The sequence below is a fragment of the Ranitomeya imitator genome, chromosome 1, assembly GCF_032444005.1.
Source record: "Ranitomeya imitator isolate aRanImi1 chromosome 1, aRanImi1.pri, whole genome shotgun sequence".
In the NCBI taxonomy this organism is placed as follows: domain Eukaryota; kingdom Metazoa; phylum Chordata; class Amphibia; order Anura; family Dendrobatidae; genus Ranitomeya; species Ranitomeya imitator.
The window spans coordinates 876,721,945-876,747,755 of NC_091282.1; the positions used below are offsets into that span (position 1 = coordinate 876,721,945).

The window sequence follows — 25,811 nt, forward strand, 5'->3', positions numbered from 1 at the left end:
AAAGAAATCAACAGTGGGAGCAATAATTAGAAAATGGAAGACATACAAGACCACTGATAATGTCCCTCGATCTGGGGCTCCACGCAAAATCCCACCCCGTGGGGTCAGAATGATCACAAGAACGGTGAGCAAAAATCCCAGAACCACGCGGGGGGACCTAGTGAATGAACTGCAGAGAGCTGGGACCAATGTAACAAGGCCTACCATAAGTAACACACTACGCCACCATGGACTCAGATCCTGCAGTGCCAGACGTGTCCCACTGCTTAAGCCAGTACATGTCCGGGCCCGTCTGAAGTTTGCTAGAGAGCATTTGGATGATCCAGAGGAGTTTTGGGAGAATGTCCTATGGTCTGATGAAACCAAACTGGAACTGTTTGGTAGAAACACAACTTGTCGTGTTTGGAGGAAAAAGAATACTGAGTTGCATCCATCAAACACCATGCCTACTTTAAAGCATGGTGGTGGAAACATCATGCTTTGGGGCTGTTTCTCTGCAAAGGGGCCAGTACGACTGATCCGGGTACATGAAAGAATGAATGGGGCCATGTATCGTGAGATTTTGAGTGCAAACCTCGTTCCATCAGCAAGGGCATTGAAGATGAAACGTGGCTGGGTCTTTCAACATGACAATGATCCAAAGCACACCGCCAGGGCAACGAAGGAGTGGCTTCGTAAGAAGCATTTCAAGGTCCTGGAGTGGCCTAGCCAGTCTCCAGATCTCAACCCTATAGAAAACCTTTGGAGGGAGTTGAAAGTCCGTGTTGCCAAGCGAAAAGCCAAAAACATCACTGCTCTAGAGGAGATCTGCATGGAGGAATGGGCCAACATACCAACAACAGTGTGTGGCAACCTTGTGAAGACTTACAGAAAACGTTTGACCTCTGTCATTGCCAACAAAGGATATATTACAAAGTATTGAGAGAAAATTTTGTTTCTAACCAAATACTTATTTTCCACCATAATATGCAAATAAAATGATAAAAAAAACAATCAATGTGATTTTCTGGATTTTTTTTTCTTAGTTTGTCTCCCATAGTTGACGTCTACCTATGATGTAAATTACAGACGCCTCTCATCTTTTTAAGTGGTGGAACTTGCACTATTGCTGACTGACTAAATACTTTTTTGCCCCACTGTAAATAAGCACTGTAGCACTTTTACCCATTGTCTGGGCCTTAAGCAATCAAAATAGGGCGAGGTTAGAGCTCGACTATGAGATATTAGGGACACAGCTTACCTAAATAGAAGAGGTTATTAATCCACCTTTGAGATAGATAGTAGTACAGATTCATCAAACTATCTAGATCGACTCAAGAAAAAACTCTTAGTGGGGCACTGTGTGTATGATCTTTTCTATCCCCTATCCCAGCAGGGCCCAATAGGGGTAGTAGGGAGAGTCGACGAGGAGCGGGGACACCAATGCGCAGGATATAGGGTGCCAACCTCCGCTGGTAGGTAGGGTGCATCCAGTGGAGTGTAGGGCTTGGCACCATCCTGGCCTTTTTCTGTAGTATGTTAGTGTTTTGGTGATGGTTTTAGTAGTGCACATATGTGGTTATTTTATCAATTGGTTTAATAAAGGTTAAATTTTATCTTTTACATTTTTGGGGGGATCTTTTCTGTGAGCCGGTATATTTATCCCCAAATATATATATTTTTTCTTCTGTGAACCTCAACTGAGAAAATGGTGCCAGCAAAGCAAGATCTCTGCTTTTTATATGGACAGGAGCATGTGATTTCGGCAGCCAATCACAGAAGACCTTGCGCCATGACTTTGTGGATGGTTTCTGTGCCCTGATCAGCTGCCGGAATCAACACACATAAAGTTAAATGGAAAAAAAGAAAGACTGTGCTGCTCCTCTAACTTCTCCACCCCCTCACCCCTCATCAAACTCGTCCTCCCGTTCCCTCCACTCTTCATACAGCACCACTATCCTAGCCAAAGTAATAACTTAAGAATTTGTGGAAACGTGGATTTACCAAACTGTGACCAAATTTTGCAAACTTTGAGTAAAAATGGTTGTTAAACGCAAAATGAATCTGAATGTGCTATGTTCATGCTGAATTTGAGATTGGCAAATGTTTTCCGAATAAATTTGCTCAGCTCTAATGAAGAGCAAAAGGGTAACAAATTTTAGTGATGGGGGAATATACTCATTACTCGAGATTTCTTGAGCATGCTCGGTGGTCTTCCGAGTATTTTTTAGTGCTCGGAGTTTAAGTTTTTAGCGCCGCAGCTGAATGATTTACATCTGTTAGCCAGCATAAGTACATGTGGGGATGCTCTAGCAACCAGGCAACCCCCACATGTACTTATGCTGGCTAGCAGATGTAAATCATTCAGCTGTGGCAATAAAACTAAATCTCCGAGCACTAAAAAATACTTGGAGGACCCCCGAGCATGCTTGAGAAATCTCGAGTGACGAGTATATTCGCTCATCACTACTAAAAATGTTTTGAACTTTTAACTTTCAGGCTCCAAATCTCACTATCTACTATGGCTTTGATCTTGAAACTACCATCATTTTATAGACAATCATCTTGGCTATCTTATACATAAATTTGACTTGCAACTATTTAGCATATGATTAGTTATGCAGGTTTTTCTCATGTCACTGTATTGTTACTGTTTTGCTCCTGGTGGTGGAAAAATATTTTTCTTCCTGAATACTACAAAATACAGTACAACCTGTTCTCACATTCCCTAAGAACTCAGTGTATTATTAGGTTGATTCCCAAGGGAAAGGTCATTGGTTCTTTTCGAGGATCAGCCATGATAGTGATTTCCCAAGAAAAGAGAAACAGCATCATCCAACTTGATAGAGGTCTCTTGGCCAAGAAAATTGCCAAACTGCATCACATGAGTGCCATCACAGTTGGAAGAATATGAAATGAAGTCCGTCCATCCATTAAAAAGCCAAAAGATGGACATCCAGGCAAAATATCGAAGTCAACAAAGTCAGCTCATCCCAAGGACTATCAGTTCTGGAGCAACAAACACAGTAGTGGAGGTGGCTCGTATGCTTCATAATAGTGAGATCACAGAAAATTCTGCAAGCACTATGTGACGCACATTACACATGTCTGGAATGGTGGCCCGAAAAAAGGTGAAGAAGCCTCAACTTTGATATCATCACAAGAAGCACTGGTTCGAGTTTGCAAATAAGTGAAAAATGTGGACAGCAGAAGATTGGAAACAGGTGATTTGGAGCGATGACACGAAAGTCAATAGACTAGGCTCTTATAGGTGCAAATGCATCTGAAAGAAACAAGGGACTAATAGATTGAGAAATTGAAGGAGATGTCAAGTTTGGTAGAGGAAGCCTGATGACATGGGGTTGTTTCACAGCCAAAGGCATTGGATACTTGACCAGGATTAATGGTGGTCTTAATGCTGAGCTATATGCGAGTATAATACAAGATGAGTTATTTTGTATACTCAAGTACTATAGGTATGAAAAGGACAACATAGTGTTCCAACAGTGAAAAAAAGCATTAGTCGAGATTGGCGAAGAAATGGTTAAATGACAATGAAGTAGAGGTGCTGGAATGGTCCCCAGAGTCCCCAGACCTCAAACCAATCAAACACTTGTGGGGAGAAATGAAGAAAAACTGTATATACATATCCATGTGAGTCAACCAGTATGAACCAACTTTGGGAACGTGTAGAAGAGACCAGAGATCAAATTTTTGTTAACAGATGTTTGACTCTGATCGAGAGCATGCCCAGAAAGATTCAGGCAGTGTTGAGTGCCAAAGGTGGATTGACAAAACATAAAAAAATAATTAAAATTAAAATGTAGAACTTTCGAAGCAAAACAGTAACAATGCAGTGACATGACAAGAATCTGCATAACTAATCATATGCTAAATAGTTACTAGTCTAAGCGCTGAGATCTCATTTCCCAAGATCTCCGTCTGCGCATGCGCGGCCACCCACCATTTTCCTGGAGTCCACTGCACAGGAAACCATGGAACTGTGGAGGCTCTAGCCTTTCACAAAATGTCAGCAGACCCCCCAGCAGCACCGGAGACACCCCCGCAGCGCCGGACACCGCCAGCAGCGCCAGTCACCTGCAGCATCCCTGGACACCCACAGCGGCATGCAGCACATCGGAACACCCCTCATCACAGCCTGCAGCTTGCAAAATCATCCCACTCCTACCTCCTCCAGCAGCGACCCTGGGACCCCGCTTCACCACAGCCACCACCCCCTATACGCAATAAGACGCATGGACTAAAAGAAGCACCATCATTTTATTTAAAAAAAAATTTCCTATGTTTCTCCTCAAAATTTGGGGTGCATCTTATAATCTGGAGCATTTTACAATCCGAAAGATGCGGTAACTTAATGTGTGTGCATTACGGCAGCCAATCAGAGCGTAGAAACCATCCACAACATCCAGACAAAAGGGCTTTTGTCTCTTCTGCCTTTCTATATAAAAAAGCAGATATGTTGTTTTTGTGCCATTTTGTCAGTGTAACAGCTCAGAGAAGCTGCTCCTGCAAGTTGTCTTATAGATTGATAGGATCCTGTGTGAAAAATACCTTCGAGCAAGTAACTAGTTTGTGCTAATAGTGTTGTACAGACAGGAGTCGACATTTCCTAATCAAAATCATTTGAGCTAATACTGTGTTGCAGCCATGAGGGGACATTTCCCAATCAAAATCATTCGGGCTAATATTGTTTTGTAGGCAGGAGTCGACATTTCCTAATCAAAATTGTTTGGGTTCATATTGTGGTGCAGGCAAAAGGCCACATTTCCTAATCAAAATCGTTTGTGCTAATATATGGCAGCAGGCACCAGGCCCCATTTAATAACCAAAATAATTTTGGCTAATATTGGGATGCAGGCACCAGGCCTCATTTCATAATCAAAATGGTTTGGGCAGCTACTCTGGTGCAGGCACCATGCCTCATTTCATAGTCAAAATCTCTTGGGCTAATGCGCTGGTGCAGGCACCAAGCCTAATTTCTTAATCACGATGGTTTGGGCTAATACACTTGTGCAGGCACCAAGCCTCATTTTCTAATCAAATTATTTGGGTTCATACTCAGGCACAAGCACCAGTCCACATTATATAATGTAAATCCTTTGTGTTAATACTCTAGTGCAGGCAACAGACCTAATTTAATGATAAAAGTCATTTGGGCTAATACTCTAGTGCAGGCACCAGGCATCATTTCCAAATCAAAATTGTTTGGGCTAATACACTGTTTCCTGGCACCAAGCATCATTTCATAATCAAAATGGTTTTGGCTAATACTCTGATGTAGACATCATGCCTCATTTCATAATCACAATTGTTTGGATAATACTCTGGTGCAAGCATCAGGCCTTATTTCATAATCAAAATGGTTTTGGCAAGTACTCTGATGCAGGCACCATGCCTCATTTCATAATCACAATCGTTTGGGCTAATGCTGTGGTCCAGGCACCATGCCCCATTTCATAATTAAAATAGTTTGAGCTAATACTCTGGTGCAGGAACCAGCCCACATTTCATATTATAAATCCTATGTGTTAATACTGTGGTGCAAACACTGGGCCGCATTTCACAGTGAAAATTGTTCTTGTCTAATACTCTGGTGCAGGCACCACGCTTCATTTTATTTTCAAACTGGTTTAGGCTAATATGCTAGTGCAGGCACCAAGCCTCATTTCATAATCAGAATTGTTTTGGCTAATACTCTGGTGTAGACACCGTGACTCATTTCATGATCAAAAATTTTGGGGATAATACTCTGGTACAGGCATCAGGCCTCATTTAATAATCAAAATGGTTTTGGCTAATACTCTGGTGTAGACACCATGCCTCATTTCATTATCAAAATCTTTTGGGCTAATACGCTGGTGCATGCACCACACCACATTTCATAATGTAAATCCTATGTGCTAATACTGTGGTGCAGGCACCAGACCTAATTGTCATGGTTAGGACATGGTTAATGTCTTGTTCTCTCAGAGTTAATGTTGTTGGCCTCTCTTTCAAGATGGGAGGGATATTTATACGTACTCCTAGCTAGGTTTCTCTGTCAGCTATGTGTTCTGTTTTAGTGTGTGTGCTTGACCCCTGAAGTGTGTGTCGGGTTTGCATTGTGTTTATCAAGCTCTCTGTGCATTACTCTGTTTGCTATTCTGGATTTCTGACCTCTGGCTTTGCTTATGACAATCCCCTGTCTCTCCCTTTGGCACCTCGTTATCTCCTGGCTCCGATCTTTGTTTGTTTGGTACTCTCTAGTGTTTATCCCTTCTCTGTTCCCTGATTGCTGGCTCTGCAATCTGACCTCCTCCCACTCTCACATGTCTAAGGTCCTGTTCATAGTTGCCAGGTTAGTACCCAGCATTTAGCTGAGCTCCTTTGCTGCTGTGTGCAGCGCTCCCAACAGCATTAATGCCCAAGAACCGTGACACTAATTTAATAATCAAAATCTTTTGGGTTTAGATGCTGGTGCAGGCACTAAGCCTCATTTCATAATCAAAATGGTTTCAGCTAATACTCTTGTGCAGGCACAGGGCCTCATTTCCAAATCAAAATCGTTTGGTCTAATTCACTGGTGTAGACATAGACACCATGCCTCATTTCATAATCAAAATCTTTTGGGCTAAAACTGTCGTGCAGGCACCATGCCTCATTTTATAATCAAAATGGTTTTTGCAAATACTCTGATGCAGACACCATGCCTCATTTCATAATGAAAATGGTTTTAGCAAATTCTCAGGTGAGGGTACCAGACCACATTTTGTAATATAAATCATGTGCTAATTCGCTGGTACAAGCACCAGGCTTCATTTCATAATGAAAATGGTTTTGGCTAATACTTTGGTGCAGGTCCCATGCCTCATTTCATAATTAAAATGGTTTGGGTTAATACACTGGTGCAGGCACCAAGCCTCATCTAATAATCAAAATGGTTTTGTCTAATACTCTGGTGTAGACCCCATGCCTCATTTCATAATCAAAATCATTTGGGCTAATACTCTGGTGCATGCAGCAGCCCACATTCCATAAAGTAAATCCTATGTGCTAATACTGTGGGGAAGGCACCAGACCTAATTTAATAATAAAAATAGTTTGAGCTAATACTCTGGAGCAGGCACTGAGCCTCATTTCATAAACAAAATGGTTTAACTAATACTCTGGTGCAGGCATGGGGCCTCAGTGTGGTCTTTGGAAAGAATAAAACTTACCATGTTATGGTCACTGCTTCCCAAATGCTCGCTGACCTGTAGATCTTAAATTGTATCTGGTCTATTTAACAGAACCAGATCCAGCAGATTTAGGCTAGGTTCACATTGCGTTAATGCAGCCCGTTCAACACATTCTTTAAATGGGCTGCGTTAACGCAAGTGCCGACTTACCATCGCGCTAGCGCAGATAGAGCTAGCAGATGCTCTATCTGTGCTAGCGGTGACGGACCCGGAAACACTGCAGCCCGCGTCCCAGGGTCCGTCACCCAATGACGGCACATCGCTAGCGCATGCCCATTGATGTGCCTGAAATAGAACTCAATAGCAGCATTAACGGACTGCGTTACACCGCATTATGCTGAGGTGTAACGCAGTCCGTGCAACGGACTGCTACAACGTAATGTGAACTCAGCCTAATTTCCCTGGTTGGTTCATCAACCATCTGTGAGAGGTAGTTGTCCTGCTCTGTGGATAAGATATTGTAGCTTTTAGCACAACCAGAAGATTCTATGTCAAATTGAATGTCTGGATAGTTAAAATCCCCCCATTATAAGAACCCTATTACTGTTTGCTGCCTTTTTAATTTGTTGCAGCATTTCATCCTCTACCTGTTCAGCTATATTAGGAGGGTTGTAGCAAACTCCAAATAGCAGCTTTCCATTATCGCCATCCCCATGTACATTTACCCATAGTGACTCTACATTGCTGTAACTCTCCCCAATGTCTTCATTGAGCATAGATTTTAATGTGGATTTTATGAAGATACACACTCCTCCACTTTTCTTTTTTTTTAATCTTTCCTGTCTTTTCTAAATGTAGTGTAGCTCTCTATGTTTGTTACCCAGTCATGGCTCTTGTCAAGCCAAGTTTCCGTAATGCCCACCACATCGTATTCTGTGACCATCATATTTTGTTCACTAGACTTTTTGCATTTGCCAGCAGACATAAATATTATTAGCATATTTGTTACTCCTACTTAGCTCCCTGCTTTCCTTGCATATTCCAGCCCCTAAATAATTTACCTCTACTGCCTCCCTCTCTCTGTCTACTCTATCTATCCCCTTATTAGCACAACTACCCTCCCTCCCCCAGATCCTAGTTTAAAAGCTTCTCTATCCATCTTATTATTTTTCCCCCAAGCACAGCTGCACCCTCCCCATTGAGATGCAGCTCATCCCTACCGTAGAGCCTGTAGCCGACAGAGATGTCGGCCTGGTTCTCCAGAAACCCAAACCCTTCCGTCCTGCACCAATTTCTAAGCCGCTTATTTATCTCTCTAAGCTCCCGACACCTATCTAGTGATGCTCATGGCACTGGCAGTATTTCTGGAAATACCACCTTGGAGGTCCTGGCCTTCAGCTTCTCTCCTAGCTTCCTGTAATCATTCCTAAGGACCTTCCACCTCCCTCTAACTTTGTCATTGGTATCGATGTGTACCATGACTGCTGAGATTTCCCCAGCCCCACCCAGCAAACTGTCTATCCGATCGGCAATATGTTGAACCCGAGTGACTGCCAGATAACACACTGTTCGGCATTCATGGACTTGGCGGCAGATGACCCTGTCTGTCCTCCTAATTTTAGAGTCCCCTACCACCAACATCTGTCTGGCCACTGCATTCCTAATATCAGCCAAGCAGGCATATTTACTAGGTTGTGATAGATCAAGACTGGGCTCCCTGGTACATCCCGCTACCCCTTCTTGTAACATTTACATAGCTGTGTACTTCTTTGTCCTGATCTTCCCCACCTTCACCCTCCTTCATATCTTCATGGCCTCAGCCAGCGCAAACTGAGTGAGCTCTAAACTCCTCTGCAAGTTTGCAATGCTCCTCAGGGTAGCAAGCTTTACATTTAGATCCATTACCTGAGCTTCCAAACATGTAACTCGCTGGCATCGAGTGCAGACATATTCACCCTAAAACGGATGTTCAAGGCATGCATACATCTCACAAGATGCACACCTTGTGACATTATCCATGGAGCACATATTCAATGGGGATAAACTGTACAGATAAAAGCAGAAAAAAATATGGAAGCTAGTAAGAAAAAAACACCAAACTATGCTACTGTGTTAAACTATGATATTGCTTTTAACTATGGACTTATCTGCAGCCTCGAACTTAAGCCCTTGCTGACCTCGGACGGGATAGTACGTCCGAGGTCAGAAGCCCCGCTTTGATGCGGGCTCCGGCGGTGAGCCAGCATCAAAGCCGGGACATGTCAGCTGTTTTGAACAGCTGACATGTGCCCGTAATAGGCGCGGGCAGAATCGTGATCTGCCCGCGCCTATTAACTAGTTAAATGCCGCTGTCAAACGCAGACAGCGGCATTTAACTACCGCATCCGGCCAGGCGGCCGGAAATGACGTCATCGCCGACCCCCGTCACATGATCGGAGGTCGGCGATGCTTCAGAATGGTAACCATAGAGGTCCTTGAGACCTCTATGGTTACTGATCACCGGTAGCTTTGAGCGCCACCCTGTGGTCGGCGCTCACAGCACATCTGATTTTCTGCTACATACAGTAGCAGCGAACAGCAGATTGCTGCAATGTAGCAGAGCCGATCATGCTGTGCCAGCTTCTAGCCTCCCATGGAGGCTATTGAAGCATGGCAAAAGTTAAAAAAAAAGTGAAAAAAAAGTGAAAAAAATAAAAAAAAATATAAAAGTTTAAATCCCCCCCCTTTCGCCCCAATCAAAATAAATCAATAAAAAAAAATCAAATCTACACATATTTGGTATTGCCACGTTCAGAATCGCCCAATCTATCAATTAAAAAAAGCATTAACCTGATCGCTAAACGGCGTAGCGAGAAAAAAATTTGAAACGCCAGAATTACTTTTTTTGGTCGCCGCGACATTGCATTAAAATGCAATAAAGGGCGATCTAAAGAACGTAACTGCACCAAAATGCTATCATTAAAAACGTCATCTTGGCATGCAAAAATAAGCCCTCAACCGACCCCAGATCATGAAAAATGGAGACGCTACGAGTATCGGAAAATGGCACAATTTTATTTTTTTTTAGCAAAGTTTGGAATTTTTTTCACCACTTAGGTAAAAAATAACCTAGTCATGTTAGGTGTCTATGAACTCATACTGACCTGGAGAATCATAATGTCAGGTCAGTTGTAGCATTTAGTGAACCTAGGAAAAAAGACAAACAAAAAACAAGTGTGGGATTGCACTTTTTTGGCAATTACACCGCACTTGGAATTTTTTTCCTGTTTTCTAGTACACGACATGCTAAAACCAATGATGTTGTTCAAAAGTACAACTTGTCCTGCAAAAAATAAGCCTTCACATGGCCAAATTGACGGAAAAATAAAAAAGTTATGGCTCTGGGAAGGAGGGGAGTGAAAAACGAACACGGAAAAACGAAAATCCCAAGGTCATGAAGGGGTTAATGACAGCTCTCTCTCTCTGCTCAGCAGCCCTTGCTTAGAGTGTCTGGAACCTGTAGCCCCCCCAGCAGTACAGCACAGGTGTTTCTGCTAGAAGATTCTGGAACTGCTAGAAGGTTCTGGAATTACTGTCAATTTGTCTACTGACTTCCACCCACAATCCAATGGCCAGACTGAAAGAATTAACCAAATTCTCAAACAATATGTGCTCTTTTTTTTCTTACCTACATGATGACTGGGTGGACAATTTACCAACAACAGATTTTACCTATAATATTTCAAAAAACAGTTCTACATCCAAAAGTAAATTTTTTGCTATCTATGACTTCCATCCAGTATTTATTCCTAATCTTCCATTTAATACTTGGGTTCCTGCTGTTACAAACACACTTAACAAGTTGCAAAAATCTCATAAAGAACTAATTGAGATGTTACAAAAGGCCCAAGAGGATTACAAAGAAACAGGAGATAAACATCGCAAAGCCCCTCCATCTTTCAGGTCGGTGACAAGCTTTGGCTTTCTACAAAAAATCTGAAGACAACCACACCGTCTTCTAAATTAGGTCAACGTTTATAGAACCTTTTTAAATTTCTGCACAAATTAACCCAGTTTCTTTCCGTTTAAAACGTCATTGCAGTCTGAAAATTCAGCCTTAGTGCTCAAAGCTTTCAGTGAGAAGCTATTTCCAGGAAGAACTTAGCCACCATCTCCATCAGTGAAAAATCCATGATGAAGAAGAGAACATTGTGGATAAAATTCTGGACTCCAGAAGATTAAGAGGAAGATTACAGTATTTGGTGCAATGGAGGGGTTACGGACCAGAAGATAATTCATGGGAGCCAGAGGACAGTGTCCATGCTCCCAGGCTTACAAAAGCCTTTCATGAGAGACATGCAGAGAAGCTAGCACCTGAGATGTCCACGGGTCACCCTGGAAGGAGGGGAGTACTGTCAGGACTCAAACCCAAGAGCTCTTGTGCATCAGTCGGCAGCTCTTCCCTCTGGGCTATTCATCTCGCTGGACAGTTCCTTGCATACCCAGATACTAGCATATGTGTTGTTTCTGATTGTCTCCACCCTGAGTTCCTGATTGTCTCCACACTGAGTTCCTGATTGGCAGCACAATGTAACACACTACTTAAACCTGGCATTTCACTTCCTTCTTTATGAGATTAGTGAGCACCCAGCCTTTAGAAAAGCTTTCCATTCACCTGCTGCTTCATCCAAGATTATACAGCTTCTCCTGTGTACAGACCCCTGGCTATTCCTGACTATGCACCCTACTGATCCTTTAACTATACTGCTGCTCCTGTGTACCAACCCCTGACTATACCTGACTATGCAACCTGCTGATCCTTTAACTATACTGCTGCTCATGTGTACCGACCCCTGGCTATTCCTGACTGCCCAATATTCTGATCCTTTAACTATAATGCTATTCCTATGTACCGACCACTGGCTATTCCTGACTATGCTCCCTGCTGGTGCTGCCCCTAGTGGTTGCAATAACATTGCTCCAACCTAGGTCAGTCCATAACAAACTGTTTGGGTAAGGCTAAGTTCACACTGCGTTCAGTGACTACGTTACAATGGGCATGCACTAGCGATGTGCCGTCATTTGAGTGACGGACCCAAGATGCGGGCTGCAGCGTTTTCGGGTCTGTCACTGCTAGCGCAAATGGAGCTAGCAGATGCTCCATCTGCGCTAGCGCGATGTAGCGCCGGCACTTGCGCTAGCAGCAGCCCGTTAGCGTATGTGCTGAACAGGCTACTGCTAATGCAGTGTGAACTTAGCTTAAGAATACAAGGAGAGAAGAACAGATAGGACATTATTGTAGGTGTTTAGTATAGGCCACCTGGACAGACTGAAGATATGGATAAATTATTTTTAAATCAGATGTCTCTGTTCACAAAAAAAGTATGACATAGTGATAATGACAGATTATAACTATTCAGATATTTGTTAGGAATCTCTCTCAGGCAAAAGTAATGGGTCTAGAAGATTCTGATCTTCTCTTGCTGACAACTTTAGCCTATTCTTCAAAAGGTAGAAGAGAGAACAAGAGGATTTGCAATCTTGTACCTAATTTTTACCAACAGTGAGAAAATTGTTGAGGAAGTAAAGGTGGCTGGGAATTTAGGAGGCAGCAATCACGCTATCCTCAAATTTTTTAATTACAAGAGCAGGAAGACCAGCGAGGACTCAGTTTAAAGTTAGAGGGAAGGGAAAGGTCCAAAAGCCGGATGTTCTAAAGGACAGAAATGCCCAAGAAGGATGGAAGAGTCTGCTAAATGAAATTCTCTCTGCACATTCAGTAATATTCCCGAAAAGAAGAAAGAATTTGAAGCATTTAAAGAGGCCAGGATGGATGAACACAGAACTTAATCACTTGCCAAAAAGGAAAAAAGAAATGCATATTAAATTGATAGAGGAGGGTATATGCTTTTGGTCTCCCTTGCAAGCCTGACTTCAATACTGGCTTTAGCTCTTCTAATGCTTTCTCTGCATTCCCTGCAGACAGCAATTTATTCTTCAGAATAAATTGCTGTCTGCAGGGAATGCAGAGAAAGCATTAGAAGAGCTAAAGCCAGTATTGAAGTCAGGCTTGCAAGGGAGACCAAAAGCAGTAAAAAAAGAATTTGGAGATATGTCAAAATCAAAAGTAAAGTGAAAGATGCTATAGTATTTTTACAAGATGAAAAGGGTGAAGTGGTCAAAAATGATGTTGAGAAGGTCGAACTTTTAAATTCCTATTTTGCATCTGTGTTCTCTAAGAATGCAATTGTAACATCAACTGATCTTTGCGATGTCATTGAAGGAATAATAGAATCCATGCCATCTATAAACAATGAGATGGTGATGGAATACTTAGCTAATTTAAAGCGAATCTCTCACCCCAAAATTTGCCTATAAGCTAAAGCCACTGTCATCCGGGGCTTATCAACAGCATTCTGTAATGCTGTAGATAAGCCCCCGATGTAACCTGAAATAGAATAAAAACAAGTTAGATTATACTCACCCAGGGTGGTCCGGTGTGGTCCAGTCCGATGGGTGTCGCGGTTCGGTCTGGTGCCTCCCATCTTCATATGAGGACGTCCTCTTCTTTTCTTCCTGCTGCGGCTCCTGCGCAGGCGTACTTTACAAGCCCTGTTGAGGGCAGAGCAAAGTACTGGAGTGCGCAGGCGCTGGGAAAGGTCAGAGAGGCCCGGCGCCTGCGCACTGCAGTACTTTGCTCTGCCCTCAACAGGGCAAATCCGTATGCCTGCGCAAGTGCCGTGACAGGAAGCGAGGAAGAGGATATCATTGCATGAAGATGGGAGGCGCAGGACCCAGACCGCGACGCTCATCGGACCGGACCAAACCGGGAAGACCCCTGGGTGAGTATAATATAACCTGTTTTTCTTATCTTTCAGGTTACATTGGGGCTTATCTACAGCATTACAGAATTCTGTACATAAGCCCCTGATGCCGGTGACCTTAGCTTATAGGCGAATTTTGGGGTGACAGATTCCCTTTAATTGAAATCTGCTGGTCCTGATGAATTACCATATTTTTCAGACTTTAAGATGTACTTTTTACCCAATTTTTTTTGGGGGGGAAATGGGGGTGTGTCTTATAGTTGGAATGTATTTACAGATAGCGTGGTGGCAGCAGGAGTCAGATGATTCTTCTGGTAGTCAGACACTGAAGGGCGATGATCTCACTCCAATCCCAGCCTGGTGCGGCTGATGCAGCAAATTTGGCAGTGCGTGGTGGTGTGAAAGCCCCCACACTTCTATTGCTTCAATGCTGTGGCCCCCGGGAAAATTGCCGCCTCCAGCGGCACATGCGCAGATTGAGGTCTCGGCTCCGAGATCCCGTTGTTGAGATCTCAATCTGCGCATGCATCTCCTCCGGCAGCCATTTTCATGGAGGCCACAGCATCGATCCAGTAGAAGTGCGGGGGCTTTCACAAAATATCACTGAAGCCCCCCGCACCGCCGCGCACCACCCAGCACCAGACTGGGATGGGATTTCCCGGAGACCACAGCATCACAGATGTGGATGTGTGGGGGCTCACGGCTTTCACAAAATGTCACCGTAGCCCCCAGCATCGCCGAGCGCCGCCGAACCTGCGCACCAGTCTGGGTCATATCATCGTCAGACCACAGCCCCTGTGGCTTCACCAGTGCTGCCGATCTCCCCCTGGGCAAGCTGAATTCAGGACTGTAAGACGGATCACCATTTGACGCATTAATTTTTTTCCCCATTTTCCTTCTGAAAATTTGGGGTGTGTCTTATGGTCCGTTGCAGCTTATAGTCAGAAAAATACAGTAAATCATAGAGTCCTGAAAGAGATAGCAGAGGAAATTACAAAACCACTAGAGAGAATCTTTGAAAAATCATGGAGAACAGAAGTCCCAGAAGATTAGAGAAGAGCAAATGTCCCTATCTTCATAAAAGGAAGAAGATGGAGCCAGGAAATTCTAAGACAGTGAGCCTTACTTCTCTACAAGGAAAGATCCTTGAACAAATTATTAGACAACATGCATGTAAGTACTTGGATAAAAATACAGTAATTAACCAGAGACATTATAAGTTTGTAGCAAATAAGTCATGCCAGACTAACCTAATTTCCTTCTATGATGGAATCACTGACTGGGTGGAAAAGAGAAATTTGGTAGATATAGTATATCTCAACTTCAATAACACATTTGATAAAGTATCTCATACAATTCTTATTTAAAAAATGGCCAAGTATGGGATTGACAAGGCTACGGTTCGGTGGATTCATAACTTGCTCCACTCTATGATCGTACTCAAAGTGTGGTAATAAATGGTTACATATTCAACTGGAAGAGTAATTCAAGTGGGGTACCACAAGGCTCAGTCCTCGCCCCAGCTTTATTCAACACTTTTATAAATGAGCTAGATAAGGGAACTGAAAGGTAAACTGATCAAATTTTCAGACAATGCAAAGCTAGGAGGTATTGGTAACACCAGAGAAGACAGTGTTAGGGCTGGCGGAACGCACCGAGTAAATAGAGAGAAATGTTATTTGGTGCGTTCGCAGCCCGGGGTCCACCATGCAGGAGAGAACCTGCTACTGGCAAATGGCGGCCCTATATGGCAGTAGAAGCAAACTTGTTACTTCCCAGAGTCGCCTAAAGAAAGCGCTGTGTACTCTTAATCTCACAGGAGTACACAGCGACTGCCAAGCAGATAGCAGTTTGTGGTTACGTATTCGTACAATCTCCTCACCGGAGCAGCCGGTATTCTAGGGCTTATTTCAGCCAGGGCCCTGAATCCACACACACAATCTCCTCACCGGAGGTGTCGGTATTCTAGGGGCTTATTTCAGCCAGGTCCCTGAACACATACAATTGTAACCACACTGGTGCAAAGTACATGACTTAGATTTGATACTAGCGCATGGCCGTGCGGCCATGCGAACCTTTTATAGCTGCTGCAAGTACAGGACCTTCCTAGAAGGACCAATGAGAGGCTGCACACAGAGCCTGAGCACCTTCTGGACCTTCCTGGAGAACCAATGGGTTTTGCTGCAGTATCTAAGCATGTGACCCTCAACCTCCAATGAGAGATCTTACCCTGGGCATGCTCAGAAGGAAAAAAGCAGGACTTAGTCCCAAAAGCGTCTGCCCGCCGCTGCCGCTGTATTTCCCACAAGTGCTACATATGCAATTCGTTACTATGACAGCCCATGGCCAGGCCTTGCAGAAAATACTTAATGTGGTGCATAAACATGTGTTTTCATCCATTCCAGACCCTAAGGCAAGTGCAAGTGTATATGTGCATCAGCTGAATCCAGGTGAATGGGTGGTCATATGCAGGCAAATGAGAAGGAGCCTAGAGCCACGATTTGATGGCCCATTCCAAGTCCAGCTGACCACATCCATCTCAGTAAAACTTGAGGGAAAGCCCACCTGGATTCACACCAGTCACTGCAAAAAGGTCACTTCACTGGCAGAATGACTGTTCTACTAATCATCTTGCTGGTAGTAGCAGAGCTACAAAGACCCTGAGCAAACTTTTAAATTTGGACTGGAACAACAAACTTATTTGACATGTTTTGGGGGAATACATGGTGGGGGACTACATTCTCCTTTTTAAATGTAGCCAACTGGTTAAGGGCCTAGCGGATTGTATTTTTTACATTGTACAGACTTGCATGCAGATTTCATTGTTTTCCTTAATGCTCTATGTATGCTGAACCATCTATAATGTATTATACACCCCAGATAACCACTGCTGATGGGGAACTGGGCGTCCAAACTGAGGGTGGATGGACGAAGTAGATAGGAAGCTACCATGGGTAATAGACCAACTAACCCTGTCTGTCAATTGTATAAGAAGAAACATACACATAAGAAAAAAAAAGGATTGTTTTGCTCTCAATTGTGCATTCTTTTCTTCGAGTTCTTGTTATTTTGTAGGGCCTAATCTCTTAATTCAACCTTTCTGATGATCCAGTAATCTGACTTTGGGTCAGAACAAAAACAACTACAACAGTATCTAAACATCCTCCAAGAGCAAATTCTCCCAACGATTCAGGAGCAATTTGGTGATGAATATTGCATTTTGCCACCACTATGGCACACCATGTCACAAGGCAAAAGCGATAACAAAGCGACTTGGTGAGCAAAATACTGGAATTTTGGATACATAGCAAGGAAACACGTCTGAACTCAATATCATTGAGAACTTGTGGTCACTAGTGATGAGCGAGTATACCTGTTACTTGGGTTCTCCAAGCATGCTCGGGGAAACCTGAGTAACGAGTATACTCGCTCATCACTAGTGGTCACTCCTCAATAAGTGTGAGGACTAACAGAAACACAGAAATTGGGATAAACTTGAATCACTGATTAAGCAAGAATGGGTTGTCATCAGTCAGGATGTGACTCAGAAGCTTATATTCAGAATGTCAAGGCGAATTGCAGAAGTCTTGAAAAATAAGGGTCAACACTGTAAATAATAAGTCTTTGCATGAACTTGATTTATTTGTCAACAAGTGGTTTGAAACTTATGAAATGCTTATAATTGTTCTTCAGTAGCCATTGAAATATCCAACTAAATGATTAAAAGACACTGAAACAGCAAACTTTGTAAAAATCAAACTTTGGGTCTATCTCAAAACTTTTGCCCATATGGCTTTGCTGTACTACTACATCTGCATGTTATTTATGGGTCTGGGTTGCAATTAAAATAAAATCAAAATAGATGTAGAATTTCTGGATTACTTTTATACCATGAATGGTTTCCTCGTCTTGTATAATGGGCATTTTGAATAAGTCATATGATATCACACAAGGATTATTATACTACAGGGACTGAAGAAAAGCAGTGATGCTCAAATCTCTGAGTAATTGCCATGACTGAAATAAATGAACATACCACACCCTGTTGGACAACTTTGCGGCGTATTCCACAAAAACCTTGACTGTAGACCAATTAAAGCTGTATGGCTGGAGGTAAAAATATCGATAAAGGCAGAAATAATAATCCTTTTACCCCATACAGCGAAAGGTATATTCATTACTAATTGCCTTGTGATTTGTGCAACCTGCCACTCTATTCCCTTGAGCAGCACTAGCTGCTAATGAGGCTGTAGGTCACACAGCAATCCATATGGGGAGCACTTAGAATAGAGCACGTCATGCACATGCAAACATATTGTTGTGTGTATAATAAAGCCATGTATTAAGAATTCATCTGTGCATTCAATTCATTTACACTAGATTATAGGAAAACGGATTCCTAATAACAGGTATATACTGTATAACAAAATGTAGGCACACCAAAATACCAAAAAAGGAACTATTTATTAAATATAAAGAATAGAAAAAAAATTCTCACAATTTTGTGTGTATTATCTTCTGCAATTTAGGGAGGTATAATTTATTTATACTCAGAATTGGTATTGTGCAATGCCTTCAAGGTCCTTGTATGATTTGGTATTGAGTGGTACTGGTCTATCTTATTATTCATGTGACTGTTGTTTCATACTATGTTTGCTTTTATTTGTTTTCAAACTCCCATTTTAAGTTTTTTTTAAATACATGTTTGCTTTTCTTTATATTTAAGAAAGATCTCCTTATTAAGCTGGAAAGGATCAAAAAGAAAACAACCACCCAAGATGAGTGAAGTCCAAACGCAGGTAGAAAGGTGGCCACTTTTACGAAGGGAAGGATACATATGATGACAGCGACAATGCTGGCGGCAACTAAAGCAGAAGAGGTGAAGGGCTGTCTGTACACAAAGGTGCTCCTTCCAATTTTGCAAATTGACTGAAAGGCTCTTACTTGCCCCCACTACCCATAACTAGTATTGAACCAATTTACTCCTTTATATTTGACCAGCAGCCACTTCAACTTCTTTATGCTTTTTTACTGTTATGATCACGATATATATATGTTGGATTCTGATTCTGTGATTCCAATGATATTGTCAATGCCATACCACTAAGTCTAATTGGATAATATGAAAAGTAGTAGTCACAAGACTATATCCAGAAAACCTGCACTTACATAATATAGAACAAGTTTGAAAAACTATAGGGTTATGTTTGAGGAAAAGGGAAAAAAAATCAACAGTCATCATTGGTGACTTTTTGTAGAAGTGTGGCGCAAAGCATCTTTTGAGTCATTTTTACAATACATGTTTAAGGCGCATCATTGTAAATCCAACTCATCTCATTCAACCATTCTGAAGATGGAGGATGTCATTGGACATTTATTTTGCCCACTGTAGACTTGCCCTTGGTGGAGTCTAACTTGCTGAATAGAAATGAAAAGGAACCTGTCAGTAGGCTCACATTGGTCTAATGAATGAAATAGTGACTTGGGTGCTTGCCACAAAGTTCTTAGTTTAATCCGAAATGCATTGTTTTCAAAAAAGGTGGGCTCAATAAACAGTGTCAGTTGGGTGGCTCTCTTAGAGTATGTGCACACGTAAAAAAAGCAGCATGTTCATTAATTTTGCAGATTTTTCACGTTTTTCCCGCTATTTAATGCATTGGGAAAAAACGCAAAAAAGCGCAAAAATGCATCAAAAACGCCCCCCCAAAAAAACCCGCGAAAAAAACGCATGCGGACTTCTGGCAGAAATGTCCGGTTTTTGTCAGGAAATTTCTGCAAGAAATCCTGACGTGTGCACATACCCTTAGGCTACTTTCACACATCAGGCTTTTTGTTTCAGGCACAATCTGGCAATTTTTGGAAAAAGCGGATCCGTTTTTTTTACGCCGAATCCTTTTTTTTCCCATAGAGTTGTATTAGCGCCGGATTGTGCCTGATGGCCATCCGTTTTTTTCTGGATCTGTCCAAATAGTCGTTTACGGCGGACGGAGAAAATGTCCACTGCAACTTTTTTTGTCCAGTGGAAAAAAACGCACAGTGACGGAATCGGCCAAAAACACATGAAACGGAGGTGTGAAACAATGAATCCAGCACCCGGATCCAGTTTTCAAAGCATTTCTCATACAAATCATGCAGTTTTTCCGTTCTGGGGTCTCTCTTTTTCTCTCTCAGTGTTTCGCAATTTGCGCCAGATCCGTTTTTTTACAAATTGGCCAGATTTAGCCTGAAAACAAAAAACTGATGTGTGAAACTAGCCTTATCTTCTCCCTTCTCTACATGCTTTTATTAAAAGATTTCTAACTATTTGTTTATATGTAACGACCTGTCAATGAGGTCAATACATTCAGGGAGAATTCAGAGGAGCATGACATTATGTCAAACACACAACTGGTAGTGTCATGGCTGTCACTATCAGAGCTAAGTGGACATGATCATCATGACAGATGACTACATAGATAAAGCTTACCTTGCATCTTTTCTAACACGAGCCTTTTCAAATGAAAACTCTGGTGCATTACTTTGGTCATATGTTCTTGTGGTGGGTTCAGCAGAGACTCCTTCTTTGGCACCTTTTCGTTTGCTATTATTGAAAAACCCTGATAGTGTCTTAAATGGCGATGTCTGTAAAGCCCTAGAAGGTGATATATGGCGCTTTGTAGTTGGCGAAGCGGTCAACATTTTAATAGCTGGTGTTATGGAGTTGCCACTATGAGAGCTGATCACATCCTGCAGCTTGGTTAGTTGGACACACTTGCTTCGAAGCTCCTCTGTGATTTCTGCAATGACTTGAGTCTGTTTGGTAAACTTTTCCTGCAATTCGTAAACCATGTGTTCTTTCTTTACCAGCTCCTCATCCTTCATTTTTAGTTGTCTTTCCAGTTCCCATACTTTTCCTTTCGTAGGATCGATATTACAGAGTTTGCTGCAGGAGCTAACAGAAAGGTTCACCAGTTGTCCATCTGGCTGCCTCAGTGGCTTGGATTTCATGGAGCCATTTCCCATTTCCCTTGATACCCTAAACAAAGACCACAAAATGTATTAATCAGTTTTCCCAAGCCAGTGGTATGACAGCAAACTGTGCTTTAAGCATTTTTCTTCCAGTTAAAATTAAGGCATATTGATTTTCTCCTAATTCCTTAAGAGGTAAACATGATACTTGAACATAGTCATTTTCTCAATACTTATAATGTATTAATTTTTTGCGTAGATACAATAATCACAACTTCACGTTAAAATGAACATAATTTATTTATTGTATTTTATTATTACTACAACTATTTGTATTACTATGTTAGCACACCATTTATGTCCTAAATACACATAGATGCATGCTGTTTTCAGTTCTGAAGACCTTTTCTCTGTGAAAGCCAAAATTATCACCAGTTCAAAGTGTTTCTTCCACATAAAGGGAAGGTATACGGACAACGTTCAAGTATTTTGGCAATACAAAACAACTCCACAAATGTCTGATTCTGGTCTTTTATGAGTACAATTATAAGGAATACTTGGAGTTGGTTTAACTGCAGTCACACCTAAATTGTTAGCTATTTTTAAGGAGTATGGTTTTACACTTTATCGACTTTAGTGTTTTCCTACTATTTTTCTTTTTAACAGGTTAACGTTATTAGCAACTGTTGCTTAGCCAAGCTAAAAAAAGTGATTGTGTGGGTTTTCCTCCGGGTACTCTATTACTGGGAATTAAGATTATGAGCACCACTAGTAACACTAAGGGATGACAATATATGTAAAACAGAAGAAGTAGCCAGCACACCAAAGTAGTCCGTAACTCTCCGGAGCTCGTATCGACGCCACTGCTCGGGCGGGCAGATAAGCAAATATAAATGTAAATCTAGTTTCCAGCAGTACAATAGATCATGATTTGGTCATTATACCTTAATCTCTAGTTTTAGCCAACTGACTGTCAGTAATGGAACCACTTGCAATTCACTAAAACTAACATTTTGAAGTTTAAGTTAATTCCTAAATATTCTTTCAACAGCCCAATCAAAGATGCATTTTGCCAGCAACGTATCCGAAATATTCGGAACATATTTTACAGCTGCTGAAAAGATTTGACTTCTATAATGGGAAATGTTTTGGCTGTTAATGATTTGTGGCTTTTGTGTGATGACGGCACTTCTATTTCATTGTAATAAATGATCCTCTTCCTTCCCTTCACAGTCTCATTTTTGGGTTATAATGCATTAATGTATGAGTATATAACACACCTGGTGAGAGATTAGAGCAGCAATATAATCAATCTTTGTCCACCCGGCTTAGCTCATACATGCTTCTAAAGTGGGAAAACATTCCACTTGTGTATATCTTCCATGGACTTTCTTCTTCAGGCAATTTGAAGTCATCATCTTATTCACAACGGTTTTCACAAAATAATGAATTAAATATTTCATATGTATTTTTTCCATACAGTAATTAATCAGTGTATGAACAATTTTAAAGCAATTTTTCTATCACTTTATGGGAATAATCACAAAATGCACATTTTTCTGAAGAGATTGCTAAGACAGGTACAGTATATTTGATCTGAAAGATACTAAAAGAAATTAATGCACATGCTGTGGAAATCGCTCCGTTAAATGAATGGAAAGTTGAGATGATTGAATTTATCCACTGTGAATTGACTTTGATTTGAATTTGATGACACTTGGAGGCCGTGTAGAAGTAGAATAATATGACATTCTATTAAAAAAGATAGTTAAAAAAAATGTGACTTGTGCCTTTTCACACATTGCCAATGATTGATTCAGCCAGAAAGCAGCTTCATATGTAATCAAGCATGTTGGCAACATCAGATTCCTCATAAGGTCTTTCCACTATTAGATCACATGATTGAGCAAAGCCAATCAAGAGGAACTATCACAGAAACTATAAAAGATGAGGCAGGGAATGCAGCTGCCAATTTAGGGTTTTAAAGCCTAGGAATAGACGGAATAGACCTAGGAATAGACGGTCAGAGCACATAGTTCACCATTAGTTTTCATACAGACATTCATATTTCACATACATGTTCTGTCCATGGTTTTCACAGATCGAACACATGCTCATTATAGTTGCTCATTATAGTCTATGGTTTATATGTCCAAGTTTTTTTGCATGTCACATATAATAATGAGTGGAAGTTTGGGTTCTGGTACCTGACCAGAACTTTATTCCAAAGTTCCGTTCAGGTACCAGAACTGAACCCAAATTAAACCAGAAACTGAACCCCATTGAGTACAATGGGGACCCAAATTTTTGAGGTGGAAAATTCTCTCTGTCTGCAATGGGCTTCCCCCCGAAACTCTGAACATCTGGGAGAAGTTTGTGTTCATTGTTTAGCTGCAGACAGTAACTGTCCAGTACGAAACCTGAGCTTTTAACTTTGGGCTCGCTCATCTCTAGTGAGAGACAAAAATGGTTATCTGAAAGAGATCTTACAGAGAGGGGCAGAACGGTCTAAAACAGAGTGTAGTGTACTACTGCAGAACTTAGAAAATGGTAGTGGTAGTCTCACTCTGTAAATAATAATATATGGAGAATCAAGTGATAAGGTGGTGAAATACATCACCTTAATAACACCAATATTTTTCATTCTTGACGCTCTACAAACAAGAAGGAAAATTTTGGTCTCTCAGTCCTAATTTGCCTAACAAAAGCTGTTCTGTCTGAGAAAGTGTGATTCCTGGCTTGTGAGATGGACAAGGCATAAGCAACATCTTCTTGCATTTCTTTTTGTAAAGGTTTGTATTTATATACAGTTGAAACCAGACATTTTCATTTAATTTATAAAAAGACACATATGCATCTTTTTCTCAGATTAAACCTTTCCCATTTTAGGTCAATTAGGATTACCATAATTATTAGTATTTGTCAAAGGCCAAACATAATAATGAGCGGGAGAATGTTTTACGGCATTTAAATTACTTACTGCAAAGTTAATAGTTTACATATATTTCATTAGTATTTGGTACCAAGGCCCTTACACTGCATGACTTGGGTCAAACGTTTGGGATATCCTTCCACAACCTTCTCACAATAGTTGGTCATAACTTGGGCCCATTCCTCCTGATAAAACTGGTGTAACTGTTCCAGGTTTGTCTGTCACCTTGCTCGCATCTTTTCAGTTTTGCCCATAAATTTTCAATAGGATTCAGATCAGGGCTTTGTGATGGCCACTCCAAAACATTGACTTTGTTATCCTTAAGCCACCTTATTACCAATTTAGCAGTATACTTAGGGATATTGTCCATTTGAAAGACCCGTATCTGCCCAAGCTTTATCTTCCTGGCTGATGTCTTGAGATGTTGCTTCAGTATTGCCACATAAGCTTCTTTTCTCATGATGATGTCTATTTTGTGAAGTGAACCAGTCCCTCCTGCAGCAAAACAACCCCACAACATGATGCTGCCACCCCAGTGTTTCACAGTTGGGATGGTGTTCTTAGGCTTCCAAGCGTCTCCCTTTTTCCTCCAAACGCAAAGATGGTCATTCTGCCCAAAAAGTTCAATTTGGATAAGGATGGGTCCATGCATACCAGGATTAGGATGGGGTCATTCATACTAGGATGGAGGCCAATCATGCCAGGATAAGGATGGTGCCATGTATACCAGGACGGAGATCGAGTCCCTGCATACCAGGGTAGGGATTGGGGCCATGCATACCAGGATGGAGATGGAGGTCCTGCATACCAGGATAAGGATGGGTCTCTGCATACCAGGATGGGGGCCAATCATACCAGGATAAATATGGGGCCATGCATACAGGACAGAGATGGGGGCCTTGCATACCAGGATAGAGATAAGGGAGCCATGCATACCAGGATGGGGATATTAAGTATAGAATTGACCACATTTTTTGCTTCAATTTTTTTTTCTAATTTCCTCTTTTAAAACCTAGTTGCGTCTTATGGTCCGGTGCATCTCATAGTCTGAAAAATACGGTATTAATAATTTTGGTAATCTTAGTTGACCTAAAACAGGAAAGGTTTATTCTGATTTCATTTCACATATTGAGAAAAAATATGCATCTGTCTCTTTCTATACAGTGTGTGTAAACTTCTGGTTTCAACTGTATCTATTGTTAAAAAAAAATAAAGAAGATTCCAAACATTCCAGTAATTTAAATGCAACAGTCTTCCTCACAAAATGTGCATGTTTTTTTTTTAATTATGTTTTCACAGTTATTTGAAAAGTCTAATATTACACCCACACATGGCTGATGAATACAATAACCTGTCACACATGCCTGTTTTTTGGACATATACCTACCTAGTTTTTCCTGTCTTATGCTTTTTGGAAAAGGGGGTGCTATTCTTTCTTTTTTTAATCTTTAAAATAGTTCATATTTGCATACCTGTTTACTAGCATCTGTGTACACCCCACAACAATACTGTGTACTGTTGACCCATGTTCCTATCTGTGTGCATACCTACAGTTGTGCTCAAAAGTTTGCATACCCCAGCAGAATTTTTGCTTTCTTGGCCTTTTTTCAGAGAATATGAATGATAACACCAAAACTTTTTCTCCATTCATGGTTAGTGGTTGGGTGAAGCCATTTATTGTCAAACTACTGTATTTTCTCCACAAATGGGGCTACTTGCTGCAGTTTTGATACAATTATTGTTTTATCAGGAGCAGATTATCACTACAGGAGAGTAAACCTGCTGCCATGTAGTCATCCATTTTCAGTATTACCCCATCCACACCACTGATTGGCAGCTTTTTGTGTACACTGTGTATGGGCAGATAGCTATCAAAGAGTGGTGGATCTGGGGTAATACAGAGCTCATGAATATGGAGGACTACATAGCAGCAAGTTCACTAGTCCTCTAATGAGAATTTCCTGCTGATAA

General features: G+C 41.4%; 1 protein-coding gene across 1 annotated transcript in view; it reads right to left on the reverse strand.

Moving 5' to 3' along the window:
• The window catches only part of PRKG2 (protein kinase cGMP-dependent 2), a 179,619-nt gene that overhangs the window by 150,652 nt on the left and 3,156 nt on the right, over nt 1-25,811 (reverse strand). Inside the window, exon 2 of the mRNA XM_069742823.1 lies at nt 20,427-20,975. Within this exon, the coding sequence (XP_069598924.1) occupies nt 20,427-20,962 (536 nt within the window). The 5' untranslated portion in view covers nt 20,963-20,975. The remainder of the gene's footprint in view (nt 1-20,426; nt 20,976-25,811) is intronic.